The 17078-nt window shown below is 39.1% G+C and overlaps 1 protein-coding gene across 2 annotated transcripts in view; it reads right to left on the reverse strand.

Annotated features, from left to right (window-relative positions):
- The window catches only part of epha4l (eph receptor A4, like), a 56432-nt gene extending 41122 nt beyond the window's left edge, over positions 1–15310 (reverse strand). Inside the window, exons 1-3 of one of the 2 annotated variants that reach the window (XM_077611190.1) lie at positions 15228–15310; positions 5248–5386; positions 1502–1569 (exon numbers count right to left, since the gene is read on the reverse strand). In XM_077611190.1, the coding sequence (XP_077467316.1) occupies positions 1502–1569; positions 5248–5302 (123 nt within the window). In that variant the 5' untranslated portion in view covers positions 5303–5386; positions 15228–15310. Of the gene's footprint in view, positions 1–1501; positions 1570–2757; positions 3044–5247; positions 5387–15227 lie in introns of those variants that run through there. The other variant, XM_077611189.1, reaches the window with a different exon arrangement.
- Positions 15311–17078: the final 1768 nt, after the last annotated feature.

Genomic DNA, 17078 nt, shown 5'->3' on the forward strand with positions numbered 1-17078 from the left:
GGCAGGATCTTAGAAAATGACAAAGACTTAGAAATCAAATCACAAAACCAAACCTGACTAGGGAAAACACGGGGAATCGAGGAACGAGGTAACGCAGGCACATGGCAAAGGAAATAAGGTAGACGATCAGCCATTGACATAATAAATAGACAAAACAGGAACTAATTCTAAATTCTCAGCTGCGCGAGCGCAACGGCAAGATAGGAGGGACAAACAAGAGTAGGGAAAAGAACATCAGAACACAAGCAATGGGAAAAACAATAACAAGATAATCCTAAAAGATTTTTGTGGTGCTGAACCATTAACAACTTATTTTGGGCCTGCAGGACCTTTAATGCAAAACATATCTGAGTATATGACCGGAGAAAATGTCCATCATTCCCCATATCTCCAGGCTATTCTACTCATTCTGAAAAAAATGTCTTGTTGAAATCAAGAAGAACTGAAATAAGGCCACACCTTTCCACCCATCATAGAAACAATAGAGTATGGAGACCAATTAACTATAATGAGAGGATGTCTGCATGCTTGGTAAAGCTGCTAGGACTGTCAATCACTTGTTTGTGATCTAATGGAAGGGGGGCATGTGGGGGGATATGGGAATATGAGCAGAGCACTGGCCAAATTCATTGAAAACAGCTTCTGAGCAGAGCCTGCAACAGCTGCACCATATGGAATTCCATTTCCCCTGGGTTCATATTCATTAAATGACATAACATATACTAATTTGAATTAATCTTCAGAAAACATGAAAGCCTTCACTTAAACCCGACAAGTGATTATACCATTTTCTAGTCAGCGAGATAATATACAATAAAATGTTCAGATAAGTACATATAATTTTTAATAGTCCCATAATTGGGAAACGTGCTGTTTGACTTTTGTTCAAGCACCATATTTTATCCATATTATCTTTTCATGCAACTTTATTTTGTCACCTTATATTTTTTCCATAAAATTACCTATCCACGTCTAATTTTTAGAGAAGCAACGCTCATTCCCCTTATCCAATGGCGAGAATAGCGCCTTATGCTACTTTCTCCTGTATTCCTTCGTTCTTTAGGACGCTCTCGCTCGGATCCCAGATCAACCAACCCCCTTTTCCCTTCTACTTTCAGGTAGAAAAGGATATAAAGTTTCTCCACAAAAGGGCGATTCAATTCACCGTCTATTCAGGAAACCTGACGCCCGCTGCAATATTGCCCCTCTGACCATTATAGAGAAGGGCAGCAAGGAAAAGGGGAGCAGGTCTGAAGGGATAACTACAGCTGGTGTTTCTGAGTGCCTTGGGTAAGCGAAACAACTGTTTTTAATCATTTTTGTTTCTATTGTACAAGACAAAATGCCTTTATTCTAAGATCAACACGAACCTTAAAAAATTGAGGTAGTTCAATAACTCTTTTCTAATGAACAAGAATGACTCATTTCTAATGAACAAGAATGACTCATTTTTTGCCAATAAAAGAGTAAAAAAAACTTCTAACAAGGGTACACTTCTTACCCCTCCTTCTGTTGGGTTGGCGACCCATCCAAGCTCTCCCTGTGCAGCTCTGGAGTCCAATAACGTGACTAGAAAACAGGAATGGGAGAAATAAGCATTCATTTTGAGTCTTGTCATACACATCAGATTTGGCATGGGGGGAGAAAGGAAAAACTCTGGCCATGACTTGGGAATTAAAACTGATATAGAACTAAAGCAAGGTTGAGGGGGGAAATATTCTTTAAAAAAAAGTTAACAATAGAAAATGATAACTTAAAGGCTGTATAGTATATTGTACATTTGTACACAATTATATATCCATACTCTTTGAATGTAATTATCTTTCCCAAAATCTATTTCAATTTTAAATATACATTTCAGCATTAAAAAAATAAAATATTTCTCCATCCATTTTGAGTGCATGCTTGGAAACCAACGGCCAAAACATCTTTTACACAAAACGAGAACATTAAATAATTCATGAGAAAGTCAACCTGATTTAGGTGTATTTATTTCTAACATTAATCTAAATAATTATTAAATTCTAAAAAAAAAAAAAACATTTATTTCCAATATTAATCTAAATAATTAGGAAATTCTAAAAAAAAACATTACTGTCAATGCGTATGTTAACTTATTTACTTTGTTGCGCTGGACTAAACCGTAAGAATGGAAATGTAGAAAACAATCCATAATTTATAAACTACTTTTAATTAATTTTATTTTTCATTCAATGTTTGGAGCGTGGCGCATAGCTTTATCATTTTAAAAGTCCACGCAAGGCTCCCGGGACCCGTGCAGGGAAGCAGCGGACCTTTCGTAATTATTCTCTTTTTTCATCCCAATGTATCAATGCATCGTGCGCGTGCACCTTACATTCTAACACAATTTGTCGAACCAGATAATTGTTCAGTGGCAATAATTTTAAGGACGTTGAGCAAAACCCGTACCCCAATTGCAAAGCCAAAGGTATTGAGGTCAAAGCCTAAAATAAATAGGTAATATCGTACTTGGGAAAAATCCTGTCTAACTGTCCATATGCGAGCAGAAAAAAAATCTGCGCATTTTAAATTTTTTAGCAATCGTGCACTATTTCTTATAAGGGTCTCCTCGCCGAGTCGAACCTTCCCAAATCCCTAAAATAAGATTATTTTATTAGTACTCGTTTTCCCCGAGAAAATCACTGCGCAAGTTGTCAGGAATTTCTCACCAATGAAACTCTCCGCAGTGTCCGAGCGCAAGTTCTCAAGCAAAATTGAATCCTGCGGGACTCTTACCTTCATTAGCCGGGTATGTCCGAGACTGAGAAACAAGTGTCGAAATCCCCGAAACAAGGAAGGCAAGAGTGAACAAAATCTCCGCCATGTGTGCCATTTGTGTCAGTGTGCCGTTTTCCCCCTCTCTTCTCAGTCTTTCTTTTATTAGTTTTCTAGTCTTCCTTTCTCCGCTCCGGTTCTCCGGTTCTCCCGTTCTCTCACTCTCTCTCTCTCACTCTCTCACTCTCTCTCACCCTCCCTCACCCGCTTCTCCAATGGAATAAGGGAGAAACGCGGACACACCACCAAGCGCACCAAAGGCTGGAGGCGGGTCTTCACTGACTTGCGCCCCCCGTCAATCCAAATGGGAACTGGATGGGATGAGAAGGGGGGGTCGCAAACAGCTCGCCCCCACCCGTACTTACACCCCCAGTCACTCTCTTTTCACCAGTTGGCAGAGACGAGATGGAGATGGAGTGAGGTGGCATTTCCACGCGACATTTGCCACACAATCATAAAATTCGGTGGGTCACCGAGTGACATTTAAGGATAAACTGTGCCGAGTATTGTCCCGGTGGTCAACAAAGCATTTCACTTTGAAGCTGACAGTGAAAACGCAATGGGTAGCCAGAAGCCCATTAACTATAAAACACATATTGGCCTGTATAATCCTGAAATGGATGTAAAAGGCCTAATATATAATGTAGTAGTTGACTTTGCTGATCCAGTTTGCTGTCTGGCAGCCGTCAAGCAGAGACGCTGGTCCAAGGTGAGACACATTGGATCAAGGTCGCCACCTAGCGGGAATATTCACGCTTGTTGTGTGTGCAAAATTCCATTAAAGAACAAGCATCAGCCTGACCTCCTTAATAAAACACGGTATTGCACTTTGAGGAATTGACAATGCCTATTTTGGGATCGATTACTTGAGTTTATATTGGATTACTTGCTACTCTTTTCATCTATTCCCAAGATTTTGTTTGTACAGTATTCATGACAAAATTAGCCATTCTCTTAGTGGAGGAATGCAAAGATCACAAGTTGATTAGTAGGGCTTCTGTATTTTAGTATTTGGCTGACATTGTGTTTTTCTTCGTAATGTAATTTGTACTCCTGACTAGTTTGTTTAACCTCTGTGAGTGACTACGGAGCAAAAAAATGAGCAGGAAGGTCAACCATGACTGAGAGCTACAGTACAATGATTGATTGATTGATTTTGACTGACTGACAACAGCCAATTTGAATCCATCCTAAATAGATGCATTATGTAAGTTGCTAAATCAGAAATCATTTCTGGGTGGTTTTTGTTTTTGGTGTTTCATGTTATCAGGCATAAGATAGATTTTGCAGATAATGTTTTATCCTGGTTCTTTCCACATCAGAACCTTTCAACCCAACCATAGGTCAATAATCGTTCTTCGATGAGACAAAGCTTTGTCATTTCACAATCTTACAAAAAAATTAAGTATTCACTCACACTCCAACTTCACTAGGGTACCGTGAGGGAGTTTACCCACAGAAGCCTATTTCGGTCAGGATGCAACTTTCATAAGGACTTTGTATTTTTACTTAAATAATACATTAGTCATTTGACTCAAAACACACAGATACGGTGCATCAAGCCTGGAGGTTGTTGTTGTATTGCTGACATGTGGATGGAACGCAGAGGATGAGACAAAAAGTAAATCGAGAACAGGGCAATATTTTGCCGGCATACAAAGTGTTGTTCCGGGTACTCCGGTTTCCTCCCACATTCCACAAAACATGCATGGTAGGCTGATTGGACACTCTAAATTGCCCCTAGGTACGGTTGTGAGTGTGCATGGTCTCCTTGTGCCCCGCCTCTGGCGGTACTCATTCGTTTGGTCGCCGGTCTTTTGGTCGCCCGGACCCAAACAACGGGCGACCAAAAGACTGGCGACCAAAAGACTGGCGACCAAAAGACTGGCGACCAAAAGACCGGCGACCAAAAGACTGGCGACCAAAAGACCGGCGACCAAAAGACCGCACACGGCCTCTGGCCCGGACTCAGCTGGGATAGGCCCCAGCAGCCCCGTGAGGGTGAAGCAGTTCAGAAAATGAATGAATGAATATTATATACTGCACTTGGTGTGGCTGATTTAAGACCTAGGAATTATATTATTCAGAATGAAAGGAGCAAGTACTTCCATTCCAAGATATTAATATTAAATCCTACCTTTTGCAGAAAGAATTAACTTGCAAAGGGGATTGCCATCAAACAAAACAACTACTGAGATAATACTTCAACCTGGATGAACTCATATTTTAACTTTTCAACATGGGCTTAGCATGAACATAAGTGGAATACGTAGTGGTTAAACTTGCTATTTGAAATGCAGTAATTCTTGTTTTGGTATAGTGCCGACTGCAGAATAGGTTTGAATTTAAACGTAAAAAGTGTGCAGAATGATTTTCTGCACAGAATAGAAGATTTATGATGAGACTATAAAAAAACAAAAAACTGCTATGTCCAGGTTTGGAAGCTCTGACCTGTGGTGAACCAACTCATTGTGGTCTTCCTCCCGCTACCAGGAAATGTCTCCATTGCAGTCAGGGCTCAGTCTGTCACTGTTATGTTGACTACAGATAATTCTCCACATCATCAGACCAATGGGCTCCTGGGTTGTGCCTATTGAACACATAAATACAGCAATTTAAGACGTTGTTTAACAAAATAATCCCCTTGTTTGAGTGTTCTTGGGCAATAGTTTGGATATTATTGCTAAGGTCTCTGAGCTTCTCTGTATGATCATTTTAAAAGTTTATCACATAGATCCCCTTCTTGCATTACGTATATTGAAATTTCCAAATGAAAATAGATCCAGACTGACTGATGTTGTTGGCTCCAACGTTTGAAGATGACAACAAATGATTTTGCAGGTGAGAGATTTGCTGAAATTGAACAGGTGAGAAATGACTATTTACTTCACAACAGAAGCGTGAACGTGTGTTTGTTGTGGTAAACACGGTCTCTGGCTTCCCTTTTAGCCACTTGGTCACCGTTTCTTCTTGCATAGTACAGTAAGTTGAGCTCAGATTTTAAGACTGGGCCCTGTTGTGTTTATTTCTACTGATGTGGCATTCAGTGTCTTCATTCCAGAATAGTAAAAAACAAACAAAATAAAATCATAGTCCTCGTATAGTGAGATGGGTGACTTCTGTACAAAGTTAGACAATGCTATAGCAATTATATCTGTAAATGTTCTTAATCTTCGATATTAGTGGAAGTCTTGGGCCACTAATGCTGAAGGTCAGCTGATGCCGGGGGTGGTCCCTTGAGGTGGTCTATACAGAGCAGGATTGGACAGGTTTGTGTCACGATGTTTTTGATTGATTACACTCCCATCACTTTCTTTATTTTCCTGTCAGACAAAGCATCTTTTTAATGGAGGGGCACACACTCCTTCTAACAGCCCACTCAGTTTCTCCAGATGGCATCTGCAGCCTACACATCTGCATTGTGTGCCAATCACACACACTGACTCCCAATCCTTTGTTGGAACCAATACACACACATGCGTCTTCACATTAACTCACAAGTCTCAGGCTGCATCCAACCATTGGATTGATCTGATTTTGGTTTGTCTTTTCACTTTGCCTACAATATGTAACAATTGAACTTGTAAACTAAAAGAAGTATACAAGTATGTGTATTAATACATCGTCTCAACGGATATCAGAACTGCAGCAGTTTTTTTAATCAACTAGTTGTCTGTTTTCCTGATTTTCCTTAACTTTCCTTAACTTAACAGAAAATTTAGAGTCAAATTTTAGTGGGTTTATTTTTTCAACTGCCTGTTTATCTTATTTTCTTTAATTCTTGCCATAACCGGTTTGGGCACTGAAGTCGGCATTTCTTTTTGGGAATAGTGCAGGTTTGGTCAGATTCTCAATTTTAAAAGCCAGGGACAATCAAATTATGAAGTTCTTCTGTAATTAAACATGATGTTACAAATCAGTTATAATGAAGCACAGGAAAAAAAACAAATATTATAACAACTAAATTATGCAGGGCTGAATGCTTTTATGAGCAATTACGACCTTTTGGATGAATGTTTTAAAGATGGTGATATTGATTGTAACAGAAGCACAAAAGGCAAAAAAGAAAAAAAACTAGGCTGAATAATGTCAATAGCATATCTGAATAGGTCAAAAAGCACCTGGAATGTTACCCAATCACTCACATTGATTGCCACATACGTAAGATCTACTTTTCTAGCTCCTTGTCCTCATACAGTTTTAGACCATTGTTTTTCTTAAGCCCCCAGCTCTGTCCTGCTGGTCCACAACCCCCAGGCTACGAGCCCAGCCCACCACCTTCGGATCTACAACGTCACACAGAGTTCCTAACTCCACAATGAGGAAGGCGGTCCCCAGAGGTCAAAGCAAGTGGGAGTCAGCAGAGAAAAGAGAGGAGATCAAAGCTCCCGCAGGACAGACATGATTAAGCAGAATGTTCAAGATGAGATCAGATCTACTGGACTGGAAGTACACACATAGAACAGCAGCATACAAAGCCCCCCTCTTGTTTTGTGTATAACAGTGGGTCCTATCCCTGCACGTCATCCAAATCTTCTTACCTTTGCAATCCAATAAACTTTTGTTCACTGAGCCGACAAATTTAAAGACTGTGAAAAATGTCTGTATCATAAGTCCTTTAATTCTCATCTTGTGCCAGTAAAGTATGCACAAACAGACATAATCTGCACTGAATTATATAAATCGATATGGCCAACAAATAAGCACGGGGAGTGGTAAGAACATAACCATATACTAGTGTTTTCATACATGTTCTGTGACACTTATCCACACCAAAGTTGGAGCCTCTCCCAGTTAACTATCGTCATTAGTCAAAGTACAACCAGAGTTAGCGCGTTGGACCACAATTATGGGGTATAGGGTTTGATCCCAGGTCGGCCCTCCTGGTTGGAGTTTGCATGTTCTCGCCAGGTTTACATGGGTTTTCTCCGGGTACTCCGGTTTCCGCCCACATTCCAAAAACATGCATGGTAGCCTGGTTGAATTCTCTAAATTGCACTTCTGTATGAGGGTGAGCTTGAATGGTTGTCCGTCTCCTCATGTCCTGCAATTGGCTGGCCACTAATTCAGGGTGTCCCCCCAGGGTGTACTGGAGCCTATCCCAGCAAAGGAGGAACAGCAGAGGACATCCTAAATCGGTAGCCAGCCAATCTCAGAGCTCAAGGAGACAGATAACCATTTGCGCTCACACTCATACCTAAGGACAATTTAGAATGGTGTGTATGCATGTTTTTGTGATGTGGGAGGAAACCAGAGTACCCAGAGAAAACCCACACAAGCTCAGGGAGAACATGCAAACTCCACAAAGGAAGGTCAGGACCCAGGATCAAACCCTTGATCTCAGAACTGGGAGGCCAACGCGCTAATCATACCATTATTAATTAAATTCTGATGGCTTTCGTCAAAAACTCAAGTGGGACAGGGCATTAGCGAAGTGGAATTTGACTAATAGCTAACTGTGCAAAATAGATTTAATACGATTCTGTTCAAGTTTAGTCTACTTAGTCATGATTGTTAACATAAGTAGCTATGGGACAAAATAGAACATTGAAAATGAAATTGAATATTTTGACTCAGTCTGCTTTGAAATACACGTCAAGCTTTAACAATCCAGTCAAACCCTTTAATTAATGCCTATTATTTTCTTTATCTTCCCACGTTCCTCCACCTTCCATGCCTCATTTTCTGATACAGGGGCTGGCTGAGTATGCTAATCACCTATAGGTGGGATGGTTGCCATGGCGTTCCATTGCTGCACGGTGACAGCAGCGGGGCCTTATTGAGTTGCATGAAGCGAGAGAGCTGTCGAGCTGTCGAGGGCATTGACAATTATACAAAGTACAAAACAAATGCACTATGCCTTAGCATTTTTGGCTAGGGATGTTCCTAGTATTAGTTTTATAGCTTGATATAACATTACAAAATAATTACTCAAATCTGAGCCTTGATTAAAAATTACAACCAAAATAAAATGCAGATTTTCTTCCGCGTAAAATTTGTGAGGAAAGTTTCTAACTGGACAAAAAGTAACTTTCATTCATTCATATTTTGAACCGCTTATCCTCACAAGGGTTGTGGGGGTGCTGGAGCCTAACCCAGCCAACTATGGGCACTAGGCAAGGGACACCTTGAATTGGTGGCCAGCCAATCGTAGGGCACACATGTAACTTGTGTTACATCAAGATTATTGTTTGCAATAGAAATATTTAAGTCAAAATGGGTGCTATAGCGTGCATTCAATGCTTTGTACCCCTTATTATTCCTTAGGGTCGCAGTCACTGAGAGTTTTGATAAATAATTTGTGGTGACAAGTGGAGTACACTGAATTGATAGTCAGTCAATCACTGGAACCAAAACTAAGTCGCTTTAATTCAAGCACACCCATTGAGACATACATTTGCCTCTGACATCTGCTTCCATATTGACATACAATCAACACATCTAAATACACAGATGGGGATGAGAAGAGAACAATGAGAAAAATGCAGTCACACCAACCGTCAAAAACACAGCAGCACACTTGCAGCATGTGTTCATACCAAACTGTGGTAAGCTTTCACCAAACATCAAGCTGTCTGTCGCAGATGCTTGTGCTACACCCCAGAGGACCAAAAACTCATCAAAACCTTCATTTACGAGTGTAGGTAGTGAGGATGGAATGGCAAAAACAAGGGGAAAATCTTTTTTTTTTGTTTTTAAGACGACACTCACATACACACATGTATGCACGTTCTACTCGTGTACGCATATACAAGTAGCAACTGTGTGCCAAAATAGCAATTACCATACCACACTGGAAGATAGAAGCATCTGGCCCCTGGAGCAGTCTGCTGCTATTACTTAGGTGTAATCGCATTGCGGTGTCTCTATCCAATTTGGAAAAGAATGGCATCATGTATTTGTATGCTGGGGAAGTTCATCTACATTGGAGATGAAGGTACAAGTAGAGTGTGTATATTTGAGTGTGGAGTTGTGTGTTCAATTGTGTATGCGTGCGTGACTGTTGGTAAACTGAATACATTTGGTCATTTCTTTCATGCAAAATTGGCAGGCAGGCAAAATAGACGAGATGGAATTGGAAATGTCATATCTGGCTGGGAAGGATAGGCGATCTGCTCATTTTGAATAAAAATAGTGCTGTTTTAGAAGAAAGAGGAATACATTCTCATCAGGTTTGGCTGTTGACTTCCACTCAACTTAAACTAGTTACAAAAGGTCATTATAAAACGTGAGTCAAAAGTTTAAAACCTGGTAGAAAATTGTGTGTATCAACTGAAATGAACCAAGCAAAAATACAGAATTCATGAAGCCAAAATATCAAAGTATAATATTGTGAAGAGCACATATACATAAATCATATTTGACGTGTGGAAAAGAACTGAAACAAGCAAATGAAACAGATGAAGCAGTTACCTCATGCAAAGGGCCTCCAAAATGTCTTTCAAGAAGTGCACGTCTCATCAAGAATTACAGCCCATTGAGAAAAAGACATAAACAAAAATGTAAAAGCATCATGGTAAAATTAGCTTTTTAATCTTTGCAAAGCACTGGTTTCCACTTTCATGAAAGTCTGCCTTGCTGTTGGCCCCAGTCAGATGGTTTGAGGACATATGTTGCAAATATGTGCATCTGATTCTTGATCATGACATATTTTGAAAGCATGTCACAGACATTTCATGACATGGCACTTGTTTTAAATAGTAAAGTTTCCAAAATATTTCTTTCTTCAATGAACTGATTTTTTCATGCAAGTATTCATTCTACATCCAAAGGTCACAACCAAGAATAGCTTCCTCTAGGAATTATGCCACATTAACATTTATCATACATTATCTAGATTTAGTAAAAGATTTGCCTGAATCTGACCGCATTCTTGCTTTAGACAAAGAGTCGACATCATTTAATTTCTTGCCACCGATAAGGGATGTTTTCTTTATCCTTATTCAAAACGGGATGTGCCGAGGCGTCTTGGAGTCCTTGTCTCTTATGTTTTGACTATAGTGAAGAGATTGTGAATGTGGTTTGAAAACTCTGACGTCCCAATTGTGTCATCCGACCTACCCTTTAGAGTTAGGACGTCCATATAATCAGGGCCTACAAATGGAATAAAAAAGGGGAAAAAAAGAGAAGGGCAGAATGCCGTTTGGGAATTGCCACAAGCGGTCCTCAAGGTCCGTCCTCCTTGCAAGTGAAAATTAGGAAGGGTGTCTTTGCTCTTTCTTTATCCATGTTTGTGTGGATGTCTAACGGCCAACCTGACACCTCCAATAGTTTCCAGGCAGGGACATGACCTTCTTATATAGTAGGATAGTAGGAAAAGTATTACTGTTCACTTCCTGCAATTCTGCTATGTCAGCATTTTCAAATATAGACATTTCTTACTTACTTCATACTTGTTTATTAACATTTTCAACAAAGCAAGTGAAACAGATTGTAGATTCTCATTCTTTTTGTTGTATGGGATGTTTTTTTTTCTTCTTTTTAAGAGGTTGTCATTCTTGAAATGTTAAAATGCACAACCGATCATGTTATCGAAGGTAAAATATTGGTACTGACAAGCTTGAATTTCTTTAATAGTTGATTGTATTCGCTAGATGATGTATGCATGTTCTCAATATTAAAGTTGAAAGCTTGAGTTTTTCCACTCTCCTTTTTTACCACGTATATGAATTTACCATTGGATTAGAATCCCATATGCCTCCTTGCAGTCTATCCCCACTCCAAAGCACCATATCGCACTGTCCCCTCAAATGTTGCAGGTAAACAGGGTAATCTCCTGTGTCCCTCCCTTTCCAATAATGGTACTCAAGCACTCCCATCACAGCATTTAGAGCCGCACACTCCTCACCACTACCCAAAATGTCCTGAACTCTTTCTCTCTAACTCGCTCTCATTCTCTCTTGGTATCTAATCACAGTCCATTAGTCCCCCCATTAAAATTCTTTTGTCCAATTTGGGAGGAATGTTACCCATGTGGAAAAATAGACTGAAGCTACAATAGGGCCTTTTCAAATACGGCTCAACTTTTATTACTGAGAGCCACAGAATACTGCCACTACCACCAACCTGTTTCTTGCATCCACTCTAGTTTGTGCTCTATTTCGTGCTCCAATTGAATGGCTAGATTGACCTGGGAAATTTGGAATATAACCACAACAACAGACAACAAACGGTAAACGAACTATAACTGTGTGGACAAAATTGAAATTAGCATCTGTTTATAAACTAAAGTAACTTGTTCTTGTGGTCCCATACCTAATGTGTTGAGGGCAGGAATTACAATCAATGAAGCCCCCCACAAATCCAGCTGGATTTTGGAAAAATGGTAATAAATGACACTCCAGAATCTTTGGTATTGCGTCTGGACCAGGCTCACAAAAAGATATATCAAATATAATATATAATAAATATAATATTAACTAATACATACATATAACAACAGAAGAAAAGAATCAATGTCAACAAAAAAGAAGACAAAAATGTATTTTGTATGAATTAAAGCGTTTTGAATAGTTGGATAATCTTAGAAAAGTGAAGAAATTTGTGTGCATGCAAGCGCGTGTAAGTTTGTGTGCATGCATGCGTGTAACAATAGTAAAGCTAGAGATGTAATCTAAAGCAGGAAGTAGAACTGTGCATTACAGTAAGTGTTAAAGCTCCACTGCACCCTGAAACCCTAGTGTTGACTGTTTCACTCAGTGCCCACCAATGTGTAACCCTATTGTGTTTCTTGACATTCATCAGTAGTACAAAATCAGCCAAAATCAAGGGCACTCTGGAAAAAAAATCCAGTCAGATAGGGTTGTTCATCAAAATGTGTTCCTGTTTACCCAAGTATTAGGTACAGTACAACCTTTGTGAATATATATATATATATATATATATATATATATATATATATATATATATATATATATATATATATATATATATATATATGTATATATACACACACACATCTGTGATATGTGTGTGAGATAGAAGTGCAAAAACACAATGTAGATTACACAACAGATTTAGAAATGCAAGTGGCCTGATTTGGGGATATCAAGTAACGGACGCCTTATTTGGGTCACCTCCAAGAATAATTTGTGGTCATTGTCATGGCTTGTGCCAGCATAAGGACAATACTTCTGGTGTTTTAAAATACTATAATTTGAAGATAAAAAAAAAACAACAACAACAACAATAAAAGAGTTCTCAAATTCTCCACGAGCAAAGTGTTTGAGTAGGCTTGCTACCACTGGAGATTGTGAGAAATACTCCTTTACAGCAAGAGCCAACGACCATAACACAGGAACCAAGCTGTCTCTTCAAAGAACAAGACATGTCAACACTATTTCTTGAGCTGGCCTCCTAGACAAAGTCTGGCCGACTGAGCAGCAACCTGTCAACAACGTCTCAATCCTTTATCACCCTCTGTTCCATTTAGTGGAGCTCCCACCTTCCTCTTCATTTGCAGATAACCAGCATAGAATGTTGCGTTTGCCAGGGAGAGAACACAACTGGAGGCCCATCATGCTAATTTTCATGCTTTCATTTCGGTGTTAACCTTATCAATTGTCTTCCTGTCTCTTCAGATTAGCATTGCAGTTGTTATGAGCCACCAGCCAAATTAGAATATAATTAAAGGATGTGTATTGAGATATTACTTGCTTGTTGACAGCCTCAGCTTTTTAATTTCCTGACACAAGGAGTACACCGTTTAATCAGAGTGCATTTGTATATGTTTTTTTCACTCTATTATTTCAATCAGCTGAACCTCATAGGAGTTTGTTTTTATTGCCATTTTGTATTTGTTAATCAGCAGGAGTGCACAAAAAACTGCTGAGCAAGTCTGTAGTGGGTAGGGATGTAATGGTATGTGATTATCACAGTTTGTTATTGCTACAGTACGCTAATTATTGCAATATCATGTGAAAGTTCGCAGTATTAGAGTAAGATTTTTACAGGTGCACACAGGGGAAATGAAACGCCTCACTTTTTCTTTCTAGTTGACAGCTTCTCTATCAGCATTAATGGTTTTTGTGCGTTTTGCTACTGAAGTTTTCTCTGGGTACTCCGGTTTCCTCCCACACCCCAAAAATGCATAGTAGGCTGGTTAAACACTCCAAATTGCCCCTGGGTTTGAGTGCGAGCGTAAATGGTCCGTTTCCTTGTGCCCTGCAATTGGCTGAGCTAGGCGTCAGCACCCCCCTTGTGAGGACAAGCAGTATGGAAAATGAATGAATGAATGCTTCTGAAGAACACCACTGTAGCCCTGTTAGGCAAATACCTACATACATTCTACTGCTACACAAGACTATTTTTCAAGCAGCAACGGTTAGAATGTCAATCCCAACACAAAAGAGACGGTCATGCCCATATTAAAAAAGAAAAAGGCAACATCAGTATTGAGACCGTTTTACTATTGCAATATCATGCCTATATCAATATGGTGTCCTGCCTAGTAGAGATAGGTCATGCATGTTTCAATAGATACTTTTAGATTTTAAAGACGATCTGGATCAGAAGGCTTTTTTTCTACTGCCTAGATCTAGACTGGTGCAAGTCTGCACAAGGAAAAGAATGTTTTAGACCCATCTCATCTCTGGATAGCTTAGAACAAGAAACAGGACCTACAGCAGCCCTTGAGGACCGGTTTAAAGACCCCTGGGTATAAATATACTCTATTCCTCAGACGCATGAGCACTAAGGTAGGTAGGATACACTGTTCACTAAAGTGTGAAACAGCAAATGAATTGCATCAGTTACCAGTTTTTTTTATATTCCCTTTCAACACATTCCCTTTCATATATCACACATTGCTCATAAGCTACCTGATTTTTCAGGAAACATAGAAAATTGAACCATTTGTTGAATTTTCTATATTTTTTAAAACTATAACAATCAATTCAGACAAATTTTTTAATGAGATGTTGTACATTTAGCTATATTTCATGACTATTGATAACAGGGTTTGAGTGGAGACTATGTAGGAGGGTTTACACAAAAGCGCATGGAGCTCAATGACTTGATAACAGTTCAGCTGTTAGAGATAGGGTAGAAAAAGGAGAAGAAAGGGTAGGAAGTTGTTGGGAGCGGACTGATGTGTGAATTTTCCTGTTGTTTAAGATGAGCTATAAGGTGAGCTCCAAACTGCAGAAAACCAATTGATTTTTTGTTGTTGTTCATGTGAAAAAGCATCACAGATAACTCCTTGCCCTACTCTTAACTTGTAAAGATGCCCATTCCAACTCTAAATTATGTTTCATCAAATTGAAAGAAAAAAACAATGTAATGGTGAAAGCTTCCTGTTGACTAGGCACACAAAAATTGTTTATATAACAAATCTATCATACAGCATTTAAATCTGACATTGTTTGCTTCAGTGGAAATATTGGTTGAGTTAACAAACACATTATTTGCTTTTCTTTCAGGTTTTTACTTACCATATGTATGACGGTTTGCACATTGTTTGCAGATGGGTGCGTCGCCTTAGTGGTAGTACGCAGAAACTTCCTGTTCGAGAGGGCAGGTGTGAGTGCTGCGTACACAGCTGCATTAAATGATAGTTGACGTCTAGGTTTAGATATGCATAGTATGTCCTCATCTTTTGCAATTCAAGCTAAACTAGTCCACATGCTTTCACCATTATGTTAGATTATTACAATTAAAACCTTCCCCGCTTGTTTTGTGTGAGGCCAAGAACAAATCCCTGTAGAATTCTGAAAACACTGATTTAAATCTCATTGAACATCACTTGGGGGAGTTGAAATGTGCAGTCTGGAAATAAAACACTTTAAACTGAGACAGATGGAGTACGTTTTTTTTTTTAAATGAGTCAAGGTATCTCTCAATTTGTTGCAAGTGAGTTTTGTTCAAGTTTGTTCTATTAATTCTGTGGACTACAATATTAAACAGACTACTATGTAGAGTCAAAAGTTTGTAAATAGACTACTATGTAAAGTCAAAAGGCATACATATAAAATATTAACCATTTAATAGACATTTGAGATCTGATAGAATTGAATCGAAAGCTTCTGCATCTGTGATGGTGAACCTGCCTCTGGTTCGACATGACAATCTCTCCAGAAATATTTTCTGTCTCTTAATTACTCCACTACCTTACTACTTAAAGTTCAAATTGCAACTCGTCACATGATAAGGTCAATGGTTCTCGACTACTGTTTTCCAATGACAAATATATGGACCCCTTCCCATTTGATGCTTCTTCATTTTCAACTGCAGAAGTAAACCGCTACAAAAATATTTTAATTGCACAATTTTAGTAGTTATGGGTCTGCATGAGTCTTTTTGATTGTTTTTTTAATACCTCTTGACATGATTCACCCATTTAATGCAAAATAATGGTGACAGTGGGATTTTAATCCAGAAACATTTTTAAAAAGGTAATATACAAATAAAATACCTCCATTTCTGAACCACTTTATCCTCATTAGGGTCACGGTAGGTGCTGAAGCCTATCCCAGCTGACTTCAGGCCAGAGGGGGAGGACACATGCAAACTCCACACAGATGGACATGACCTGGATTTGAACCCAGGACTCCAGAGCTGTGAAGCTGACACACTAACCACTTGCACCACATTGACAAGAACACTTACCAAACCTACTAAAGCTACACTTTAGGATTTACTGAAATAAAGATTTATTAATTTTACTAATAATTTTCTCTTTGTTTATTGCTTTTCTCAGTTTAAATTTGTTTCACTGATTTTCAAAAATGTGTTTTACATGTCTATAAACCATAAAGCTCATCTATGATAACTCCTTGAAATGCCACTTCCTGATGTAGATATGTTCTCTATTTAGTAGTCTAAGCACTGTTGTATATGTTTGGCTTATTGCGTTTTTGACATGTGGTGGAAGAACCTTCCCCTGTTGTCATGAAAAATTGTATAAAACTGAATCTCTGTAAGGAAGTGGAATTCTGTCTTGATAAGGATTAAATAAAGGAGATTAACAAGGTTTTCTTTATTTACATTCTTTGTGACAGATGTTGGTGACAATGTTAAGGATAAAGATGTAGGCAGTGTCGTGACCTTAACCTGCCTTTCCGTGAAGGATCACCACTGTCTTTGATCAGGGTCGTGGTAGAGTGTCAGGGGATGTCAGAGAGCTATTTACCTACCATGATGGGTGAGGAAAGGGTCACCTGAAAGGAAAGCATTTCATTTAAAAGCTCCTCTGTCTGGCACCTGCAAACCCTCTGTGTCTTTCTTCACCTTCAAACATAAAGTTAAATGGAAGCCGATAATTCTTCATGCGAGTGAAAGACAGC

Source organism: Stigmatopora argus, chromosome 10 (assembly GCF_051989625.1).
Source record: "Stigmatopora argus isolate UIUO_Sarg chromosome 10, RoL_Sarg_1.0, whole genome shotgun sequence".
Taxonomy (NCBI): Eukaryota; Metazoa; Chordata; class Actinopteri; order Syngnathiformes; family Syngnathidae; genus Stigmatopora; species Stigmatopora argus.